We start from the raw sequence: 16,998 nt of genomic DNA, 5'->3' as shown, positions 1-16,998 counted from the left end.
CATAAGGGTGTGGGATTTACCCCATACCACCACCACCACCCCCAAATCCGGCTCTCCCCAGCTGTAATAGAGTGCCACTATGATCACACTGCCTAAGAAAGCTGGCCTGGCACCAGGCACAACAGAGTTCACGTTTCTAGAATGGTGGGGAGCTGACCTACCCAGAGGAGGCATGTTGGAAAGGGCTACGTAGCTCGGGTGATGAATGATGGTAATGTTAAACGTCGCCTTCAGAGCCGGCTCATCCAAGCAGGGGAACACGTTCCTGGCATACGTGGGCTCCAAATGAGAGGCTATCAGGGCCCTGAAAGACATTGGCGGGGAGGGAAAATTCACTGCTTGCTGTCCCAGATCAACGGAAGCAAAATACCTACTGACGGGGACGGCTGCTAACTAGGTGTATGCAGAAAGTCTCTCAGAGCTTTTCCTCTGAATCTTCACGGCCCTCTCTGTGACACCGACTCTATTTCCTGCCGCTCCTAAGGGTTCTTCTAATACCTAAAGTCTCAAAAAAAAAAAGTGAACTCCTTCCTTTCCAACCACAAAACAAAATGTGCTTCAGTATCTCATCAACCTTTCAAACATAGTTTTATAAATAAAATAGGACAAACATAGTAAATACGCAATGTCAATGTTTTGAGAAATAGGCCTTTAAAAAAAAAAAAAAAAAAAAAAAAAAAAAAAAAAAAAAAACATGGACAGAAGGGGGGCCTGTGGCTCCCCGATGGAAGATTCTAGACAAAAGACCCATAATCCTGCCAAGCCTCAGCTCTCCTCCTAGAAAACAGAAACATGATCAACATCGCTTTACTGTTTACCTTTTTATATTATTAGTAATTAAACCTACCAAGAAATCACCTTTGAATTCTCTGTTCCTTCCAATTTCACAAACCATTGTTGATACAGATAAACTTTAGAAGAACCATAGTTATGGAGCAGTAGTAGAGGGCTAGAAATCATTTATTAAAAATATGTTTAATTGCCAACACTGCTAGCTCACACCTGGAACCTAAGCAAGGGAAGATGAGATCTGAGGATCTTGGTGGATCAAAGTCAGCCCTGGGCAGGAAAGTCCTGATACTCTTATCTTTAATTAACTACCCCAGGGGCTGGGGATATAGCCTAGTGGCAAGAGTGCCTGCCTCGGATACACGAGGCCCTAGGTTCGATTCCCCAGCACCACATATACAGAAAACGGCCAGAAGCGGCGCTGTGGCTCAAGTGGCGGAGTGCTAGCCTTGAGCGGGAAGAAGCCAGGGACAGTGCTCAGGCCCTGAGTCCAAGGCCCAGGACTGGCCCAAAAAAAAAAAAAAAAAAAAAAAAAAAAAAAAAAAAAAAAAAAAAAATTAACTACCCCAAAAGCTGAAAGTGGACCTGTGGCTCAAGCAGTAGAGCACTAGCCTTGACCTAAAGCTCAGGTTCAAGTGCCAGGCATAGTGTGTGTGTGTGTGTGTGTGTGTGTGTGTGTGTGTACACATACATACATTTAATTTTAAAATACATTTATCTGGTTGCTGGTGGCTCATGCCTATAATCCTAGCTACTCAGGAGGCTGAGATCTGAGAATCATGGTTCAAAGCCCGCGAGAGGAAAAAAGTCTCTGTTAATTGGAGATTCTAACCACTCAAAAACTGGAAGTGGAGCTGTGTCTCAAAGTGATAGAGCGCTAGTCTTGAGCAAAAGGGCTCAGCGACAGTGCCTAGGCCCTGAGTTCAAGCCTCATGACCTACAAAAACAAAACAAAACAAAAAAAACATTAACAGGTTGTAAGAATTTTAGTGTACTGTACATTAAATATAAATCATGTTTGACTACTAGGGGCTGGAATGTGGCTTAGTGGTAGAGTGCTTGCCTAGCATGCATGAAGCCCTGGGTTCGATTCCTCAGCACCATATATATGGAAAAAGCCAGAAGTAGCACTGTGGCTCAAGTGGTAGAGTACTAGCCTTGAGCAAAAAGAAGCCAGGGACAGTGCCCAGGCCCTGAGTTCAAGCCCCAGGACTGGCAAAAAAAAAGAAAAAGACAAAAAGTCTAACATAGGCAGACAACTGTTATCTGGGCATGAGCTTGGACAAGATGCAAAATACTGTCTCTGAAGCAACCAGAGTAAAAAATGACTGAGAGAGTAGCTTAGCAGTTGAGTGCCTAGCTAGCAAGCACAAAGCCCTGATTTCAAACCCCAGTATTTCCAGGTGATCTCAAAGGCCCTTTAGCACTTGAAAATGAATTCTAAAGAGCAAATAAAGATAGTGAACAAGCTGAGGGGAAAGGCCCAGGCGGAGGTGATGAGTAAGTAGCTTGGAGATGACTCACTGGCTTCTCTGAACTTGTAGAACATTTTGTACGAAGTGGTATATGAACATAAAAACAGCGTAATGTGCAGCGAGAAAGTATATCTGATTAGATGATGCATGGCTGTATGTTGGGAAACCATTCAAGGGCCAAGGGTTCGGTAAAAGGCATGCCAAAAAGTCAGGCGCCATGATAACCCCTCGTGTGCCGTGGCTTTACAACGCTCCTGCCCCTCAAGGAGTATTCAAGGAAGGAAGGAGGGAGCTACTCAGGAAGCTGAGAGCTGAGGATTGCTGTTCAAAGCCAGCCTGGACAAGAAAGTCCTTGAGACTCTTATCTCCAAATAACCACCCCAAATCTGGAAATGGAGCTGTGGCTCCAAGTGGTATAGCACTTGTCTTGAACACAGAAGCTCATTCAGGCCCTAAGTTCAAGCTCTAGGACCAACCTCTCCATGCTCATGCTCACATCACACAACACACACAACACACACTCACACACACACACGCACGCACGCACGCACGCACATGCAGACGCAGACTCTCAAGGAGGTGGGAAACTTCTATGGTGTGGATTCATAAAGGCTAAGAGACCTTAGAGAGTTAACACTTTAGCAAACCAATCATCAAGTGGGTTCCTTGCAATGTCTATGATTCAGGTCTCCAGAGAAGTGAAATAAAGGAAATTCTCTTGGATTTTATTCAACTATTTCCCTCTCCAATTTCGTACAAACAAAAAGCAAAGAGAAAGTCCTCACAAGCCCTCTGTGGCTGTCCATCTCAATTGTAACTGCGAGAGACAACACGGGCCCAGATGAGTTAGTTATACCACACGCCACATCTGCAGACCTCAGAGTGACATTTCTGTTCCTTCTCTCCCACCCCTTCCTCCCTCTTCCCTCCCCCTCCCTCTCTCCCCCTTCCCTGCTCTTTCTCCTCCCCCTCCCCTCCCCTCCTACCTTTCCTTTCCCCTCCCCTACTCTCCTTTCCCTCTCCCCTTCCCTTTATTCTCCCTTTCCCCCTCCCCTCTCCTTCCTGTCCTCCCTCCCCCTCTCCCTATCTCTGTCCCTTCCCTTCTCTCTCTCCCTCTCCCCCCCCCCCCTCTCTCTGCCCTGGAATTAAGGATTCATCTGGGAGCATTTCTTCCTAGTGGCTCAGCATTTCAGAGCATTTCCCCAAGCACTTGTTTTTGCCACAGACTCAAGGCCTTGCAGCTCTCCGGTGCTAGAAGAGATCTCAGAAGTGGAAGAAAGAAAAAAAAAAAAACAACAACCAAAAATCACCACACCTTTGGGAAATCAGTCTTGCCATAAGGGAAGAAAAATCAAACAAAACACCACCGGCTTGGACTCGCTCAGTAAAGCCTTTCATTCCAAATTGCCTAATGAGCTCCGTCAGCCTACAGCTCTCCCCTAACAAGTGTGAAATATCAGACTGGGTCGGAGATTAAATAAAATTCTTCAAGAGTTTCCCTCCACTTAAATTTTGTTACACAGCGCACACCCAGAAATCAAAATGTTGAGTAGAGCCAGATGTTAAACTGCTGGCCCGTGGATCCTGTTTGTTGCCTTACTTGTGCGATAAGCGATTGTTACCAACTAGGCCTCGCCATATAACAGATACAAACCCCAAAGGAAGGAGTCAACCCATGTTACCAAGGCATCCAAAGCAAGTGGCCTTCAAAGCGTGGGGCCCTCGCCGGCATCTCAGCTGGCCCCTGCAGGTCACAAAAGCAAGGTGAAGATATGAAGGACACAGAGATAGAAAGGAGATCTGGTGGGCACGGGGTGACATCTAACTAAGCCTCCCATGTGGTCAGGGGGTTGAGGCAAGGCCTCCTGCAAGCCTCCAACCTCAGGCTAGAAGGGGAAGACGCTGAGAGCAATACTAGTGTTTCCTCAGGCCAGGAAATGCAGGAGAAAGCCAAAACAAACCCTGTGGCCAGGGATGCTCTTGGTCGGGCCAGGTATGGATCTAAAGGCAAGAGAACAACTGACAGCTTTGGAGACAGAGACAGAAGATAGATGATGCCTTGGGCCCCATCAAAGTCCCGGACAAGCCGGGTACCAGTGGCTCATGCCTGTCATCCTAACTACTCAGGAGGCTGAGCTCTGAGGACTGCAGTTCAAAGCCAGCCCAGGCAGGAACGTCAGTGAGACTCTTATCTCCAATTAAGCACCAGAAAATTAAAGTGGTGCTGTGACTCAAGTGGTAGAGTGCTAGCCTTGAGCTGAAGAGCTCAGGGATATCACCTAGGCCCAGAGTTCAAGCCCCACAAGAGATAAAACAGAAGTCCCGGGCTAGGGATAAGAAGAGCTATGGCCTGGCCCACAGGGGGACCATCCCAGGTCCTGTTCACACAGCCGTCTGGACAAGGCTAAGAAGCTTTGAGATGTACTTGCTACTTGACATCCAGGGACCAAGGAAAGAAATGAAGAGCAGAGCAATGGGAGGAACACCCCTGTGGGCCGAGAGAATTATAGAAGAAAGACAGCAGGAAGACTGTGGTTAGTCTGAGATGGTAGACATCTCAAGGAAAAGGACATCATGAGGGCAGAATTAGGCCAGGTGAGCAGAGCGCAGTTCAAGCAGGAGCTATCGAAATGTGGCCGGGTGCCAGTGGCTCACAACTGTCATTTAAATTACTCAGGAGGCGTAGATCTGAGGGTCCTGGCTTGCAGCCAGCCTGGGCAGGAAAATCCATAAGACTCTTAGCTCCCATAAACTACCAAAATGGCTGAAAGTGGAGCTGTGGCTCAAGTGGTAGAGGCAAAAAAAAAGAAAAAGCTCAGGGACAGTACTCAAGCCCTGAGTTCAAGCCCCAGGATCAGTACAAAAAGAGAAATGTCCAGTGTGCTACCTGTTCTTATTAAGCCCTGCCCTCCGGGAACCCAGTGAAGTTCAAATAGCAGGGTGTCAGTGGCTCATGCCAGTAATCCTAACTATTCGAATAGGAGGCTGAGATCTGAAAAATCAAAGCAAGCAGGGAAAGGTAAATCCGTGTGACTCTTAACTCCAATTAAGCACTCAGAAAAAAAAAGTTAGAAGTGGTGCTGTGGCTTAGGTGGTAGAGTGCTAGCTTTGAGCATAGGCGCTCAGGGACAGAGTCCAAGCCCTGAGTTCAAGCCCCAGGACCGGCAAAAGAAAAAAAAAACTCACACCAATAATTATGATTAATTATGAAAGACTAAATATTTTCCCCCAAGCAGAGGAGCAAAATCAAGATTGTTCATTCTTAGTAGTCTTGTATAATATGGTGCTAGAAATTTTAGACCATGCAATAAGACAAGAAAACAAATTAAACTGCAATTGCTTTGGTCATTTATTGCATAATTCTTTATGAGAGCCTCATTTCTGGACTTAATGTCCAACACCACCAAATAAATAAATAGCCCAAATGACATAGTGCAAAAGGAGTCCTTACACAGCATTGGAGGGGATGCAACTTAGTGCAGCCACTCTGGAAATTAGTTTGGAGATTCCTCAGAAACATCAAACTGTGGGAGACTGGGAGCGAGAGAAAGGAAGTTTGAGAACTGGGCATAGAGGGGAGACCCCATCTCAACCAATAGCTGGGCATGGTGGCATGAGCCTGTCATTTTCAGCATCAGCGGGAGAAGCCTACAAGAGGTGTCAAGATCCAGTCCAAAAAAAAAAAAAAAAGTAAAACCCTATCTTAAAATCACCAGTGCAAAAAAGAGTTGGAGGTGTGGTTCAGTCATGGAGAAATCACCTATAAGCTTGAGACTTTTAGTTCAAATCCCAGCACTGCAACACAACCCACACAAAAACACTACGAGAGGTAGGCCATAATCCTGCTCTAGCTAGACTCCTGGTCATTGCATGCAGAGGAATGTCAGTCAGCACACAAGGGAGATGCCTGCACAATTCACCAGAGCCAAGCGATGGAGTCAGCTATGGGAATGCATGAGGGAGCACACAGCGGACTCTCCAGCCACAATGAGGAATGAAATCATGATGTTTCATAATGTTAATAAACCATAATGACATAAGCTAGCCTCAGAAAGACAAATGGCATATTCTCTGTCACTTGCAGCCTCTAGAAGCAATGTGGATAGGTGATAGATTAGATAGATAGATAGATAGATAGATAGATGATACATACATACATAGAGTCCATTATAAATATTATGCAAATTGAATAATGAGACCCATTAAAATTTGTAGAAAGAAAGGGGGTAGATGAGCCAGGGGTAGCATTAGAGGGGGCAAATGTAAGCGAAGTCCATTCTATCTTGTATGGAAATACCACAATGAAGTGCTTTTGCACAATCAGTATAAGCTTAATAAAGAACGGGGACAATTCTCTTCATAGTGGATGATCCACCGCACAATGCACCTTTTGGAATACGTATTTATACACAATCAAGAAGGGCCTAACTGCTGCTACACACAAATCACGTGGCCCTCATCTCACATCGCATTACATGAGAACAGCTCATGGCTGGAGCCCTCGTGCTGTCTGATTGCGAGATAGGAAACACACTGGGTCCCAGCTGCACTGATACACAAAAAAAGAGACACATGAACAAATGGCCTTTTCAAGAAGAAACCCCTGTCAGGTATGGATGCAAAGAGTTGCTGTTTTCTCCCTCTGAGAGAACATATGCTCTGAAGTGCAGTTATTTTGAAAAGTTCTTATCCTAATGAGACTTTTCAAGAACTGATGATGCTGATTTGAAGGAGAAAAATACACTGCCTTTAAGAACAAAAGTTACAGATTACATTAGTGAGGCAGCTCACTAAACTTATTTAGATCTTATTTCAACCATGGATGGGGGGGTCACTTGGTAGGGTTGCTCCCTCAGGAGGATGGGAGACAATTTTTTTAATGTAATAATAAAGGGCAAAGTACATGCAAGCCATAAATGTCAGCCACAAACGGTCCACCAATGTGTGGATGAAGAAGGAAAAGTTCACTGGTTTATTTTTTTTTAATTGTTTTAAGGCTGGGCACGTGTTGCACACCTGCAATCTGTTCCTTGGCCCTGTCTCCCCCACCGCTCAAAAAAGTTAGCAAGACCTTGGGATGTGGTGGTTCCCAGCTATGCGGAGGCAGAGCTAAGAGGATTCCTGGTTGTGGCTAGCCAAGGAAAGAGACCTGACATGCTTAAAGGCCGGAGGTTTCCCCCCACCCCCCCAAGTTTAAGCACCAATACCACCACAAAACAACAATAGAAGACTCAAGTCCCTTTTTTTCCTGTCTTCCCTTTCCCAGACATTCCTGCAGAGGTGTAAAAGGGACGCATGCACAGGAAACTCCTGGGAGTAGGCCCGTTGTCATTGCTTGTATTATTTTCCCAGCCGTGAATATCAGAGCCCCTAACCTGGCGGGGGTTGCTGCTGCCTGCCCGCCAAAGGCCGCATGGACCCCAGACAGGGGCGGGGGGACGGGATGGGAGGGGGCCTGGGGGGCCTGATGTCCCACCGCTGCCACCACGCATTCGCGCTTCAGCACCCAGGCTCACGCCTGTCACCATTTGCCGCGCAGGAGGCTGAGATCTGAGGATCTCAGTTCGAAGCCAACCCCCGCAGGAAAGTCCGTGAGACCCTTGTCTCCAACTAACCACCGGAACGCTGGAAGCAGCGCTGTGGCTCCAGGGGTAGCGAGACAGCCTTGAGCTGAAGAGCTCCGGGGCCCCGCGCCCGGTGGCGGGGGGGCGGGGGGGGGGCGGCGCCGGAATGCAGGCACCCGGACCGGACCGAGGCCCGCAGGTGCACGCGCGCACACACAAGTGCAGGCTGTATTCCCTAGCAGGGGGAGGTGAGAGGGGAAGTCGAGGCAGAGCAGACACCGAGGAAAACAGCTTGGCCGGGCACCGAGGACGCAGACCTATGCAGACTGATCCGCCCTCGCCTGCGCTGGCCCCAGGGGTCAGGGGAGACGGGGCGAGGGGACCCGCGTGGCTGTGCTGACGGGGGAAGGACGGAGGGGAGGCGGGGTGACAGAGGGGACGCGGGCCGGCTCACCTGAGCTGGGGGGGGGGGGGGAGAAGGGATAGGGGGGCCCCGGAGAGGACGGAAGGGATCCCGCGGGGAAGACGGAGGGGACCCCTGGGAGGACGCAGGGGACCCCGGGGAGCACGGAGGGGACGCAGGGAGGGCGGAGGGGACCCCGCGGGGAAGAAGGAGGGGACGCGGGGAGGCCAGAGGGGACCCCGGGGGCACGGAGGGGACGCGGGGAGGGCGGAGGAGACTCCGGGGAGGACGGAGGGGCCCCGGGAAGAACGGAAGGGGACCCCAGGGGGGGCCAGAGGGGACGCGGGCCGGCTCACCTGAGCTGGGGGGGGGGGGGAAGGAGGGACAGGGGGCCCCGAGGAGGACGGAAGGGATCCCGCGGGGAAGACGGAGGGGACCCCTGGGAGGACGCAGGGGACCCCAGGGGGGCCGGAGGGGAGGCGGGGAGGGCGGAGGGGACCCCGGGGAGGACGGAGGGGACGCAGGGAGGGTGGAGGGGACCCCCGGGGAGCACGGAGGGGCCCCGGGGAGGACGGAAGGGGACCCCAGGGGGGGCGGAGGGGCCGCGGGCCGGCTCACCTGCGGCGGCCCTGGTCGCGGTACTCGGTGAGGAAGAGCCCCTCCCGGGCGTCCCGCGCGGCGCGGCCCGCGAAGCTGAGGCGCAGCTCGTAGCGGCGGCCGGGCTGCAGGGGCTCCCCGAGCTCCAGCACCGCGAACTCGGTGTCCCGCGCGAACCACACGTCCAGCACCGGCACCCGGCCCGCCTCTGGGGCGGCGGCCTGCAGGGGCCCCGCGTCCAAGGGCCCGCGCACCTCGGCCCGCAGCTCGGGGAGGAGGCTGTGCAGCAGCAGGCGCGTCGTGGCCGCCCGGCAGCGCACGGCGAGGCGCACGCGGCCCGTGAAGTCCGGGGCGGGCGCGCCGGGGCGCAGCCGTGGCCACAGCTCCACGTCGTAGTGCTCGGGCGTCAGCCAGGGCGGCAGGCGCAGCCGCTGCCAGGGCCCCGGGGGCCGGGCCGGGGCGTCGGAGACCGGGGCTGGCGGCTCCTCCGGGGGGGCTGGCACGAGGACCTCGGCGTCCTGCGCCCCGGGGGCCGGGGACGGCTCCTCCGACGGCGGGGCGCGCTGGCCGCGGGCGTGCAGGGCGCCCAGCACCGCCAGCGCCAGCAGCAGCGCGGCGGCCAGCGCGGCCAGGCCCAGGGCAGCCCCGCGGCTCACATAGAAGCCGGAGCGCGCGGGAGGCGGCATGGCGGGGGTGGAGGGGGGGCGCTGCGGGGTCCCGGGGGCCCTGGCGGAGAGCAGCGGCGGGGTCCCGGCACCGCCACCCCGGCTCCTGCTTCTTATAACGTCCCCACCCCTTCCCCGCGGGCGCCGGGAGGACGGGCGGGACGCGGCCCCACCCGGCCATCCAGGCCCCGAGGGGCCCCTCGCGTGCGCGCGGGCGCCGGTCGCCCCCCGGGCGGCGTCGGGGCGGAGCGGCGGGGATGCGCCGCACACCCACCAGTGTGCTGGGCGGAGGTCGGGGCCCCTGATCCCCCCCAGGAGCCGCAGTGACCACCCCCCCACCCCCACCCCCGTGCCGGGCGCGAGGGGTGTCCGCGCCGTCCACACAGGGATCCCACCCAGGGCGCAGCCAACCGGGGGCCCAACCCCCGGACAGCAGGGAGAGCCGCGGACGATCGCTGTCCCAGAGACTTTCGGGGTTCAAGGAAAAGGGCAAGGGGGGCCCACAGAGAGCAGGAGAGCGGATGGAGAGCTGGGAGGACGGAGAAATGGGGGGGGGGGGACACAGAAAGCTGGGGCGGGGCAGGGAGCAGGGCTCCTGGCGGGGCTGTGCGCACCTCGCTCTCCCTGCCCTGCCCACCCCGGAGCACAAAGCGGCCGCCCACCGACTCCCCAGTCACCCGGGGCCCCCGCGACGGGCGCTGCGCCCCAGGCGGCGCCTCCTGGCCCGTGCGCCTGGGCGAGTCCCCCCGGCCAGCCGGGGCGCGGGGTCCCCAGTCTCTGCCAGTGAAATGGGAGGGGGAGGGAGCATCCATCGAGAAGCTTCGAGAAGGTGGGCACCTGAGGTTGGAGAGGCACTCTCCTTTTTGATTTTTAATAGTGAGAAAACAAGGCTCACCCCGCCTTCCCCGGACCGAAGCTCCTTACGGGAGCTGGAAGTGGGGCGCTCGCTGCACGCACCACCCGGGATGCACCGCCGCCCCGCAAGCCCCTCCGGAAGACGCCGGGGCGTGGAGCAGCGGGACACGCGTGCGGCGGCCCGGGCGCGGGGACTGGACCGGGCTTGCGTTACCAACGACGGGGCTGGGGCGCGCGGACGGGCCGGGGCGCGGGGATGGGCCGGGACTTGTGTTACCAACGACAGGGCTGAGGCCACCCGCCGTTCTTAGAAGACCCCCCCAACCCCCATCCCACCCCCCACTCCACCCACCCCTGGCTAGAAAGAACCCGAGGAACCAAAGAAAAGCCGGCCGAGCTTCCGCCTACCACACCTGATCCGCCAGAACTGATCACAGTAATATAGATGTGTTCCACTACCATATATAACTATAACTATAACCATATATATATAACTATATATAACTCTCACTATATACACACACACATACACACACACACACACACACACACATACACATATGGGCTGGGAATGTGGCTTAGTAGTAGAGTGCTTGCCTTGCATGCATGAAGCCTTGGGTTCCTCAGTACCACATATATAGAAAATGGCCAGAAGTGGCGCTGTGGCTCAATTGGCAGAGTGCTAGCCTTGAGCAAAAAGAAGCCAGAGACAGTGCTCAGGCCCTGAGTCCAAGGCCCAGGACTGGGGAAAAAAAAGAAAAAAAAAGCCAGAACTTGAGCCATGGCTCAAGTGGTAGAGGGCTAGGCTTGAGCAAAAGAAGTTTAGGGACAGTGCTCAGGCCCTGAGTTCAAGCCCCAGGGCTGGAAATATATACATACATACATACATACATAGTTTTTAAAATAGAAATTGGCTTCTAAGGTTCAAAGTACTGAAATCACACTAAATGACTCAGTGGTGTACAAGTCTTACTAAAAAGGAAACTATTTCTGATAAATCAAAAATGCCCTCTGTAATCTTATCTGAGTATATTGGAAACCATGTATACTGGTATTAGAACTAGGAAATTGAAAGGGAATACCAAAATTGAGAGACACGGGGTAAAAAAAGAAAAACAACTACAAAAGCAATACTTGCAAAACTGTTGTAAGTGAACTGAACACTGCATGGGGGGAAAGGGAAAGGGGGAGGAGAGAGGGGGGTATGAGGGACGAGGTAACAAACAGTACAAGAAATGTATCCAATGCCTAAGGTATGAAACTGTAACCTCTCTGTACATCAGTTTGATAATAAAAATTTGGGAAAAAAAAGAAATGTACTCACTGCTTTACATATGAAACTGTAAGCCCTCTGTACTTCACATTGACAATAAAGAGAAAAAAAATGCCTAGCAGAAGATGTTGCCCAAAAGCGCCCTGGCTAAGTCAAGGGGATAACAATGTTTCGTTTCTAAAAACCTAAGGATATTATCTAAAGTATTTGATGTCTCAATGTAAAGACAGTTATGAAATATTGATCCATTTTCCAGGGAAACATTGACTAGACTTTTTTTTTTAAGTTAATGCTTCTCAGGAAATATACTTAGCCCTCAGACGAGCCAAAGTGGTGATTCTCCAATGGAGGTGGTGCTGGTGGCTCCTCCCCTTTCAGCAATGTCCACACACAATTGGGGTCTTCACAGCAGATTGAAGGGAGTGGTACTAGTATCTAGAACAACTTGGGAATAGTCATTGCTAAGTGTCCAAAACTAACGCAGAAAACACCCCCCTCCCCCCCACACACAACATACAGCCCGCTTAAAAAAGAGAAAAAAAAAGGAATGCCACTATCCAAAAGTTCTTCACTAAATCAAAATCCTACACCTTTTTGATTTGTGTCCCAGGTAAAATGTCAGCTTTACATCTTTGGCTGCCACTGACTCATTCATAATAATGTTTTGGCATACGTATTAGTTTTGTTTCCTTTATTTCTTGATATTACGAACCCCTGTGATGCTTTCTTCCACCTCTTGAGCCGCATGGTTTTCTTCTTATTTTTAAATTTACTTTGGAAATACCATTTTTTTTGGATGGGCAATATGTTTAGGAGTTAAAAGCTAACACAGTAAGAAGTCTTGCACGTTCAGATGTCTGTTTTCATAGTTGGTGATTTCAAAGCTTGTGTATCCTTTCAATGTGGTTGCACAAATCAAGCAAAGGCAATTATAAACCCTCTGTTTCTCCCCCTTTCTCTTATTGAAAAAGAAAATAAGATAGCAAGTTACAGTTCTGTGCCTGCCCTTTCTACATTAGCCACAAATAGATTCCACAAATAATATTGCCACAGGGCAGTGTGTTGAACGGACACACCATGGCAGTGGGATTATTTGGCTCCATTCACAAGCACATGTGCATCCCCCAGGGTTTTTTTATTGCAAGGATAAGACGTGGCAAGAGAACGTGCTTGGGAGGTCAGGACAAGCGCTCCCCAAGGCCCGGATGTGTGAAAAGGGGCCAATATCATGCCATCAGCTTGAACCCCCAAGGTCTACGAGGGCCATCTTCTCTGCAGATAGCTCAAAGGAGAACTTTTTAGGCCCCATAAAAGTAATCAAGTCCAGTTGCACAACATCAGGAAACAAAACAAAACACAAAAAAACAACCCCGGGGGTCTCTAGGGAGAATGTCAGTCTTTAAACCAACCTCACATAGATTATCCGAGAGTGAAAAACCACATCTCTAGCTGTCAGTCACGGTCCTCAGGTTCAGTCAGGACCACTGACATTTTTTTTCCTCCAGAGAATTAATGTGAACATTGGGGGGTCGGGGGGTGGGGGGAATGTTCAGAAATAACCATTTCAGAATTCTGGAAATTAACCAATATCTTGCAGCAATCCATGGAGTAATTTATTCAAGAAAACAGTCAAATTTCAGTGTTAGGAGGGCAAAAAAAAAAAGAAGCAGTGAGCTGTGTAGTTATTTAATTTGATTGAATGCTCATCTATCTCTTTCCAGATCTACAGTGGCCTTGAAAATCAAGTACACAAGTAGAGTGAAAACTGATGGTCTGGCAGCACTGGAAAGAGCTGGGACACCTTCAAAAACTTGATTTCCAGGAGTCGCTCTCCCTGGAATGACCTGGTAGCTTCCCAAAAGATGCCACATTCAAGCCAGTCTATTTGACTTGACCAGGAGTCTGCCAGAGTGAATAGCCTTTCCCTAGGTGCCTCAGCTGAAAACACCCAGAGGCAAGTGTTTAACAATGCAACTGCCAGAAGGGGGCCCCCAAAATGGGAGGAATAAGTAGTTCGTTGCCAAGCTTCAGAGGAAAAGCACAAGGTAGAGATATCCATTGGAGACTGAAGAGCTCCCACCTATTCCTGAAAATCTGAGACACTCACACATGTCAATTGGATACACGCTCAGGATAGATAGGAAAAGGCCCTAAGCGCTCACTTCTGGCTGATTATGAAAGCTGACACAGTTATCCACTTCCTGGCAGAGTTCTGAAAGGGTGCACCAACATATACACACGCATGCGCACGTACACACACACACACACACACACACACACACAAAGCCCTTTCTTAAAGGCCCCAAGGCATATTATTTTTTTTATTTTTATTTTTATTTTATTTTATTTTTTTCTCAAATTTTTATTATCAAACTGATGTACAGAGAGGTTACAGTATCATACGTTGGGCATTGGATACATTTCTTGTACTGTTTGTTGCCTTGTCCCTCATGCCCCCCTCCCTCCCCCCCTTTCCCTACCCCCCCAGGTGTTCAGTTCACTTACACCAAACAGTTTTGCAAGTATTGCTTTTGTAGTTATTTCTCTTTTTTTACCCTGTGTCTCTCGAATTTGGTATTCCCTTTGAATTTCCTACTTCCAATACCAGTAAACACGGTTTCCAATATACTCAGATAAGATTACAGAGATAGTGTAGGTACAAATATAGGAAGGTGATACAAAACATCATCAATAATAGAAACTACACATACACATAGGACGTTGAAAATAGTTACAACTGTGATATATCACTTGTTTCCATAACATGGAGTTCATTTCACTTAGCATCCTCTTATTTGTTTCTAAGTGTATAGCTATTGGGCCTTGTGATGCTCTGCTATGGCATGCCTAAACCTGTACTAATTATTCCCAATAAGGGAGGCCATAGAGTCCATGTTTCTTTGGGTCTGGCTCACTTCACTTAGTACAACTTTTTCCAAGTCCTTCCATTTCCTTACAAATGGAACAATATCATTCTTTCTGATAGAGGCATAAAATTCCATTGTGTAAATGTACCACATTTTCCTGATCCATTCATCTATGGAGGGGCATCTGGGTTGGTTCCAGCTTCTCACTATGACAAATTGTGCTGCGATGAACATTGTTGTGCTGGTGGCATTACTGTGATTTTGTTTGTGGGCTTTTGGGTAGATACCCAACAGTGGGGCTGCTGGGTCATAGGGGAGTTCTATATTGAGCCTTCTGAGGAATCTCCATACTGCTTGCCAGAGTGGCTGAACCAGTTCCAAGGCATATTATTTTAATATTTAAGTTTACATATTGCTATTAGCTAAGCAAAGGCCTCGCTGACCTATCATAGCACATATTGAATTCATTCAGAAAAGTTGCTAAGAAAAAAAAAAGACAACAATAACAACAAACCCTGGCTCTATTTTTATAATTTTTAAAGAAGTCCCAGAAAATAAATAGAAGTAAAATTCTCTAATATATTCAAGGATATTTATGAAAACCCTACCATTTACATCACAATCAACAGTGAAAAACTGAAAGGTTTTGCTGTAAGATGAAGAGCCAGTTTGCTGGCTTTCATTGATGCTATTTGACATAATATTGGAAAGTCTAGGCAATATTAAATTCAGGTTTTAATTTCTATTTCCTGCTTTACAGTAAGGCCAAACACTTTTTCACTCCTTGCCTTTTCCCCTCAATGTCCTCCAGGAAATCTTTTGTTCACACACAATCGCCTTTGAAGTCCACAACCTGTAGGCACTATGGAAAAAGTTGTGTTTAAAGATGGTTACATTTCTGTCTGGATATATTTCTTGAAGAGTATAACATTTCCTTCCATCCTCACAATTCAGATTTGTGGCTGGGAATATGTTTAAGCCTAAGCATCTTGCCCTTTGAGGGTTTATATTTTGATTAAAACATGGTGAGTTCTTCTGAGGTTTTTAACTGGAGTTCTTTCTTCAGTTAGAGAAAGTTAGGCTTATGTTTTTAATGATTGCATGCTTCTATTGTTCCTGCTTCTTCGCTGGAATTAGCCTTCGTTCTCAGGTTGGAGGCTGGCTGTTTCTCTTCACATGCTGTGTTTTGATCTTCGGTGATTTTCTCTTTCCTTCCTGGAGGGTGGCCTCTCTTCTCCAGCACAACCTGTCACTCCAGCTCATCTCCCAGGTCCCCTGCATCTCTCACGTGGCCCCTTTTATTACATCCAATAAGTGATTGCGTCTCCTAGGACACTGAGGACAGTTATGCACTGAGTGAGGGACTGCATGGGGGGTGGGCTGGTCCCCGCAAAGCCGCCATTTCACCTGGAGACAGCAAAGACAGTAGTCAACGAAGCCTTTCGAGCATCCGTTTAGTAGCAGCAGACCAGGCCTTGGTGCCAGAGGTCCTGGGCACAGAGGGTAAGGACTTCAGCCTTGTGGGACAGCAGGAGGTGGCAGGAGGGGGACAGGAGGGGACAGGAGGGGCACAGGAGGGGGACAGGAAGGGACAAGAGGGGACAGGAGGGGGACAGGAAGGGAGAGGAGAGGGACAGGAGGGGACAGGAGGGGCATAGGAGGGGGACAGGAAGGGACAGGAGGGGGACAGGAGGGGACAGGGACAAGAGGGGGACAGGAGGAGATGGGAGGGAACAGGGACAGGAGGGGACAGGAGGGGGACAGGAGGGGACAAGGACAGGAGGGGGACAGGAGGGGATGGGAGGGGACAGGAGGGGATGGGAGAGGACAGGAGGGGAGGGGAGGGGACAGGAGGGGGACAGCAGGAGGTGACAGGAGGGGACAGGAGGTGACGGGAGGCGACGGGAGCTGCAGCAGTGGTCGTTGGGCTTCCACTTCCCATCTCCACCCAGGACCTGGCCGGTCGGTGCCTGAGTGCCAGCACCACACGGCTGCCTCCTCCTCCAGCCGTCGGGCTCGGGCTCGAGCTCCTCCGCTTGTGAGCCCAGCATGAGGCGGAGGTGGAGGACTTTGCATGGACCCCACCCCCATGGGCTCCACAGTGACAAGGAACCCCTGCATTCCCTTAGTGCTTGGTGCTTAGTCCTTATTTTTACCCTTCTCCAAGCTGAGTGGCAAGCCAGAAATTTTGCACCAGGAGCTCAGTGTGAGATTCTGCGCCCCCACCCCCCAGATGCCTGGACCCCATGGCTTGTAGTTTTATACAAGATGCACAGGAAAGGCAGGGGCCCAGAAACCACACTTGAGGGGTGACGGATACTGCCTTGAGTTAAAACGACTCATTCCCAGGGACTCTCTCTCCCGTGCCACATCTGTCAGTCCCACTAATGTGTTTAAAATGCAAATCAATACTTGAAGCCTTTGGCACTGATCAAAACATTTTTTTTTAAAGCAGTATAAAGTCATGGGTGTTTTCTTCCATGGTATTTTGCACACAATCTGGCACAGGA

At 50.5% G+C, this 16,998-nt stretch overlaps 1 protein-coding gene across 1 annotated transcript in view; it reads right to left on the bottom strand.

Moving 5' to 3' along the window:
- The window catches only part of Lvrn (laeverin), a 42,324-nt gene extending 32,810 nt beyond the window's left edge, over positions 1 to 9,514 (bottom strand). Inside the window, exons 1-2 of the mRNA XM_048334234.1 lie at positions 8,850 to 9,514; positions 162 to 304 (exon numbers count right to left, since the gene is read on the bottom strand). Of these exons, the coding sequence (XP_048190191.1) occupies positions 162 to 304; positions 8,850 to 9,514 (808 nt within the window). The remainder of the gene's footprint in view (positions 1 to 161; positions 305 to 8,849) is intronic.
- Positions 9,515 to 16,998: the final 7,484 nt, after the last annotated feature.

This window comes from Perognathus longimembris, chromosome 25, assembly GCF_023159225.1.
Source record: "Perognathus longimembris pacificus isolate PPM17 chromosome 25, ASM2315922v1, whole genome shotgun sequence".
Classification (NCBI taxonomy): domain Eukaryota; kingdom Metazoa; phylum Chordata; class Mammalia; order Rodentia; family Heteromyidae; genus Perognathus; species Perognathus longimembris.
Note: the sequence above shows the minus strand (reverse complement) of the source record. Positions and strands in the feature narration are given on the sequence as shown.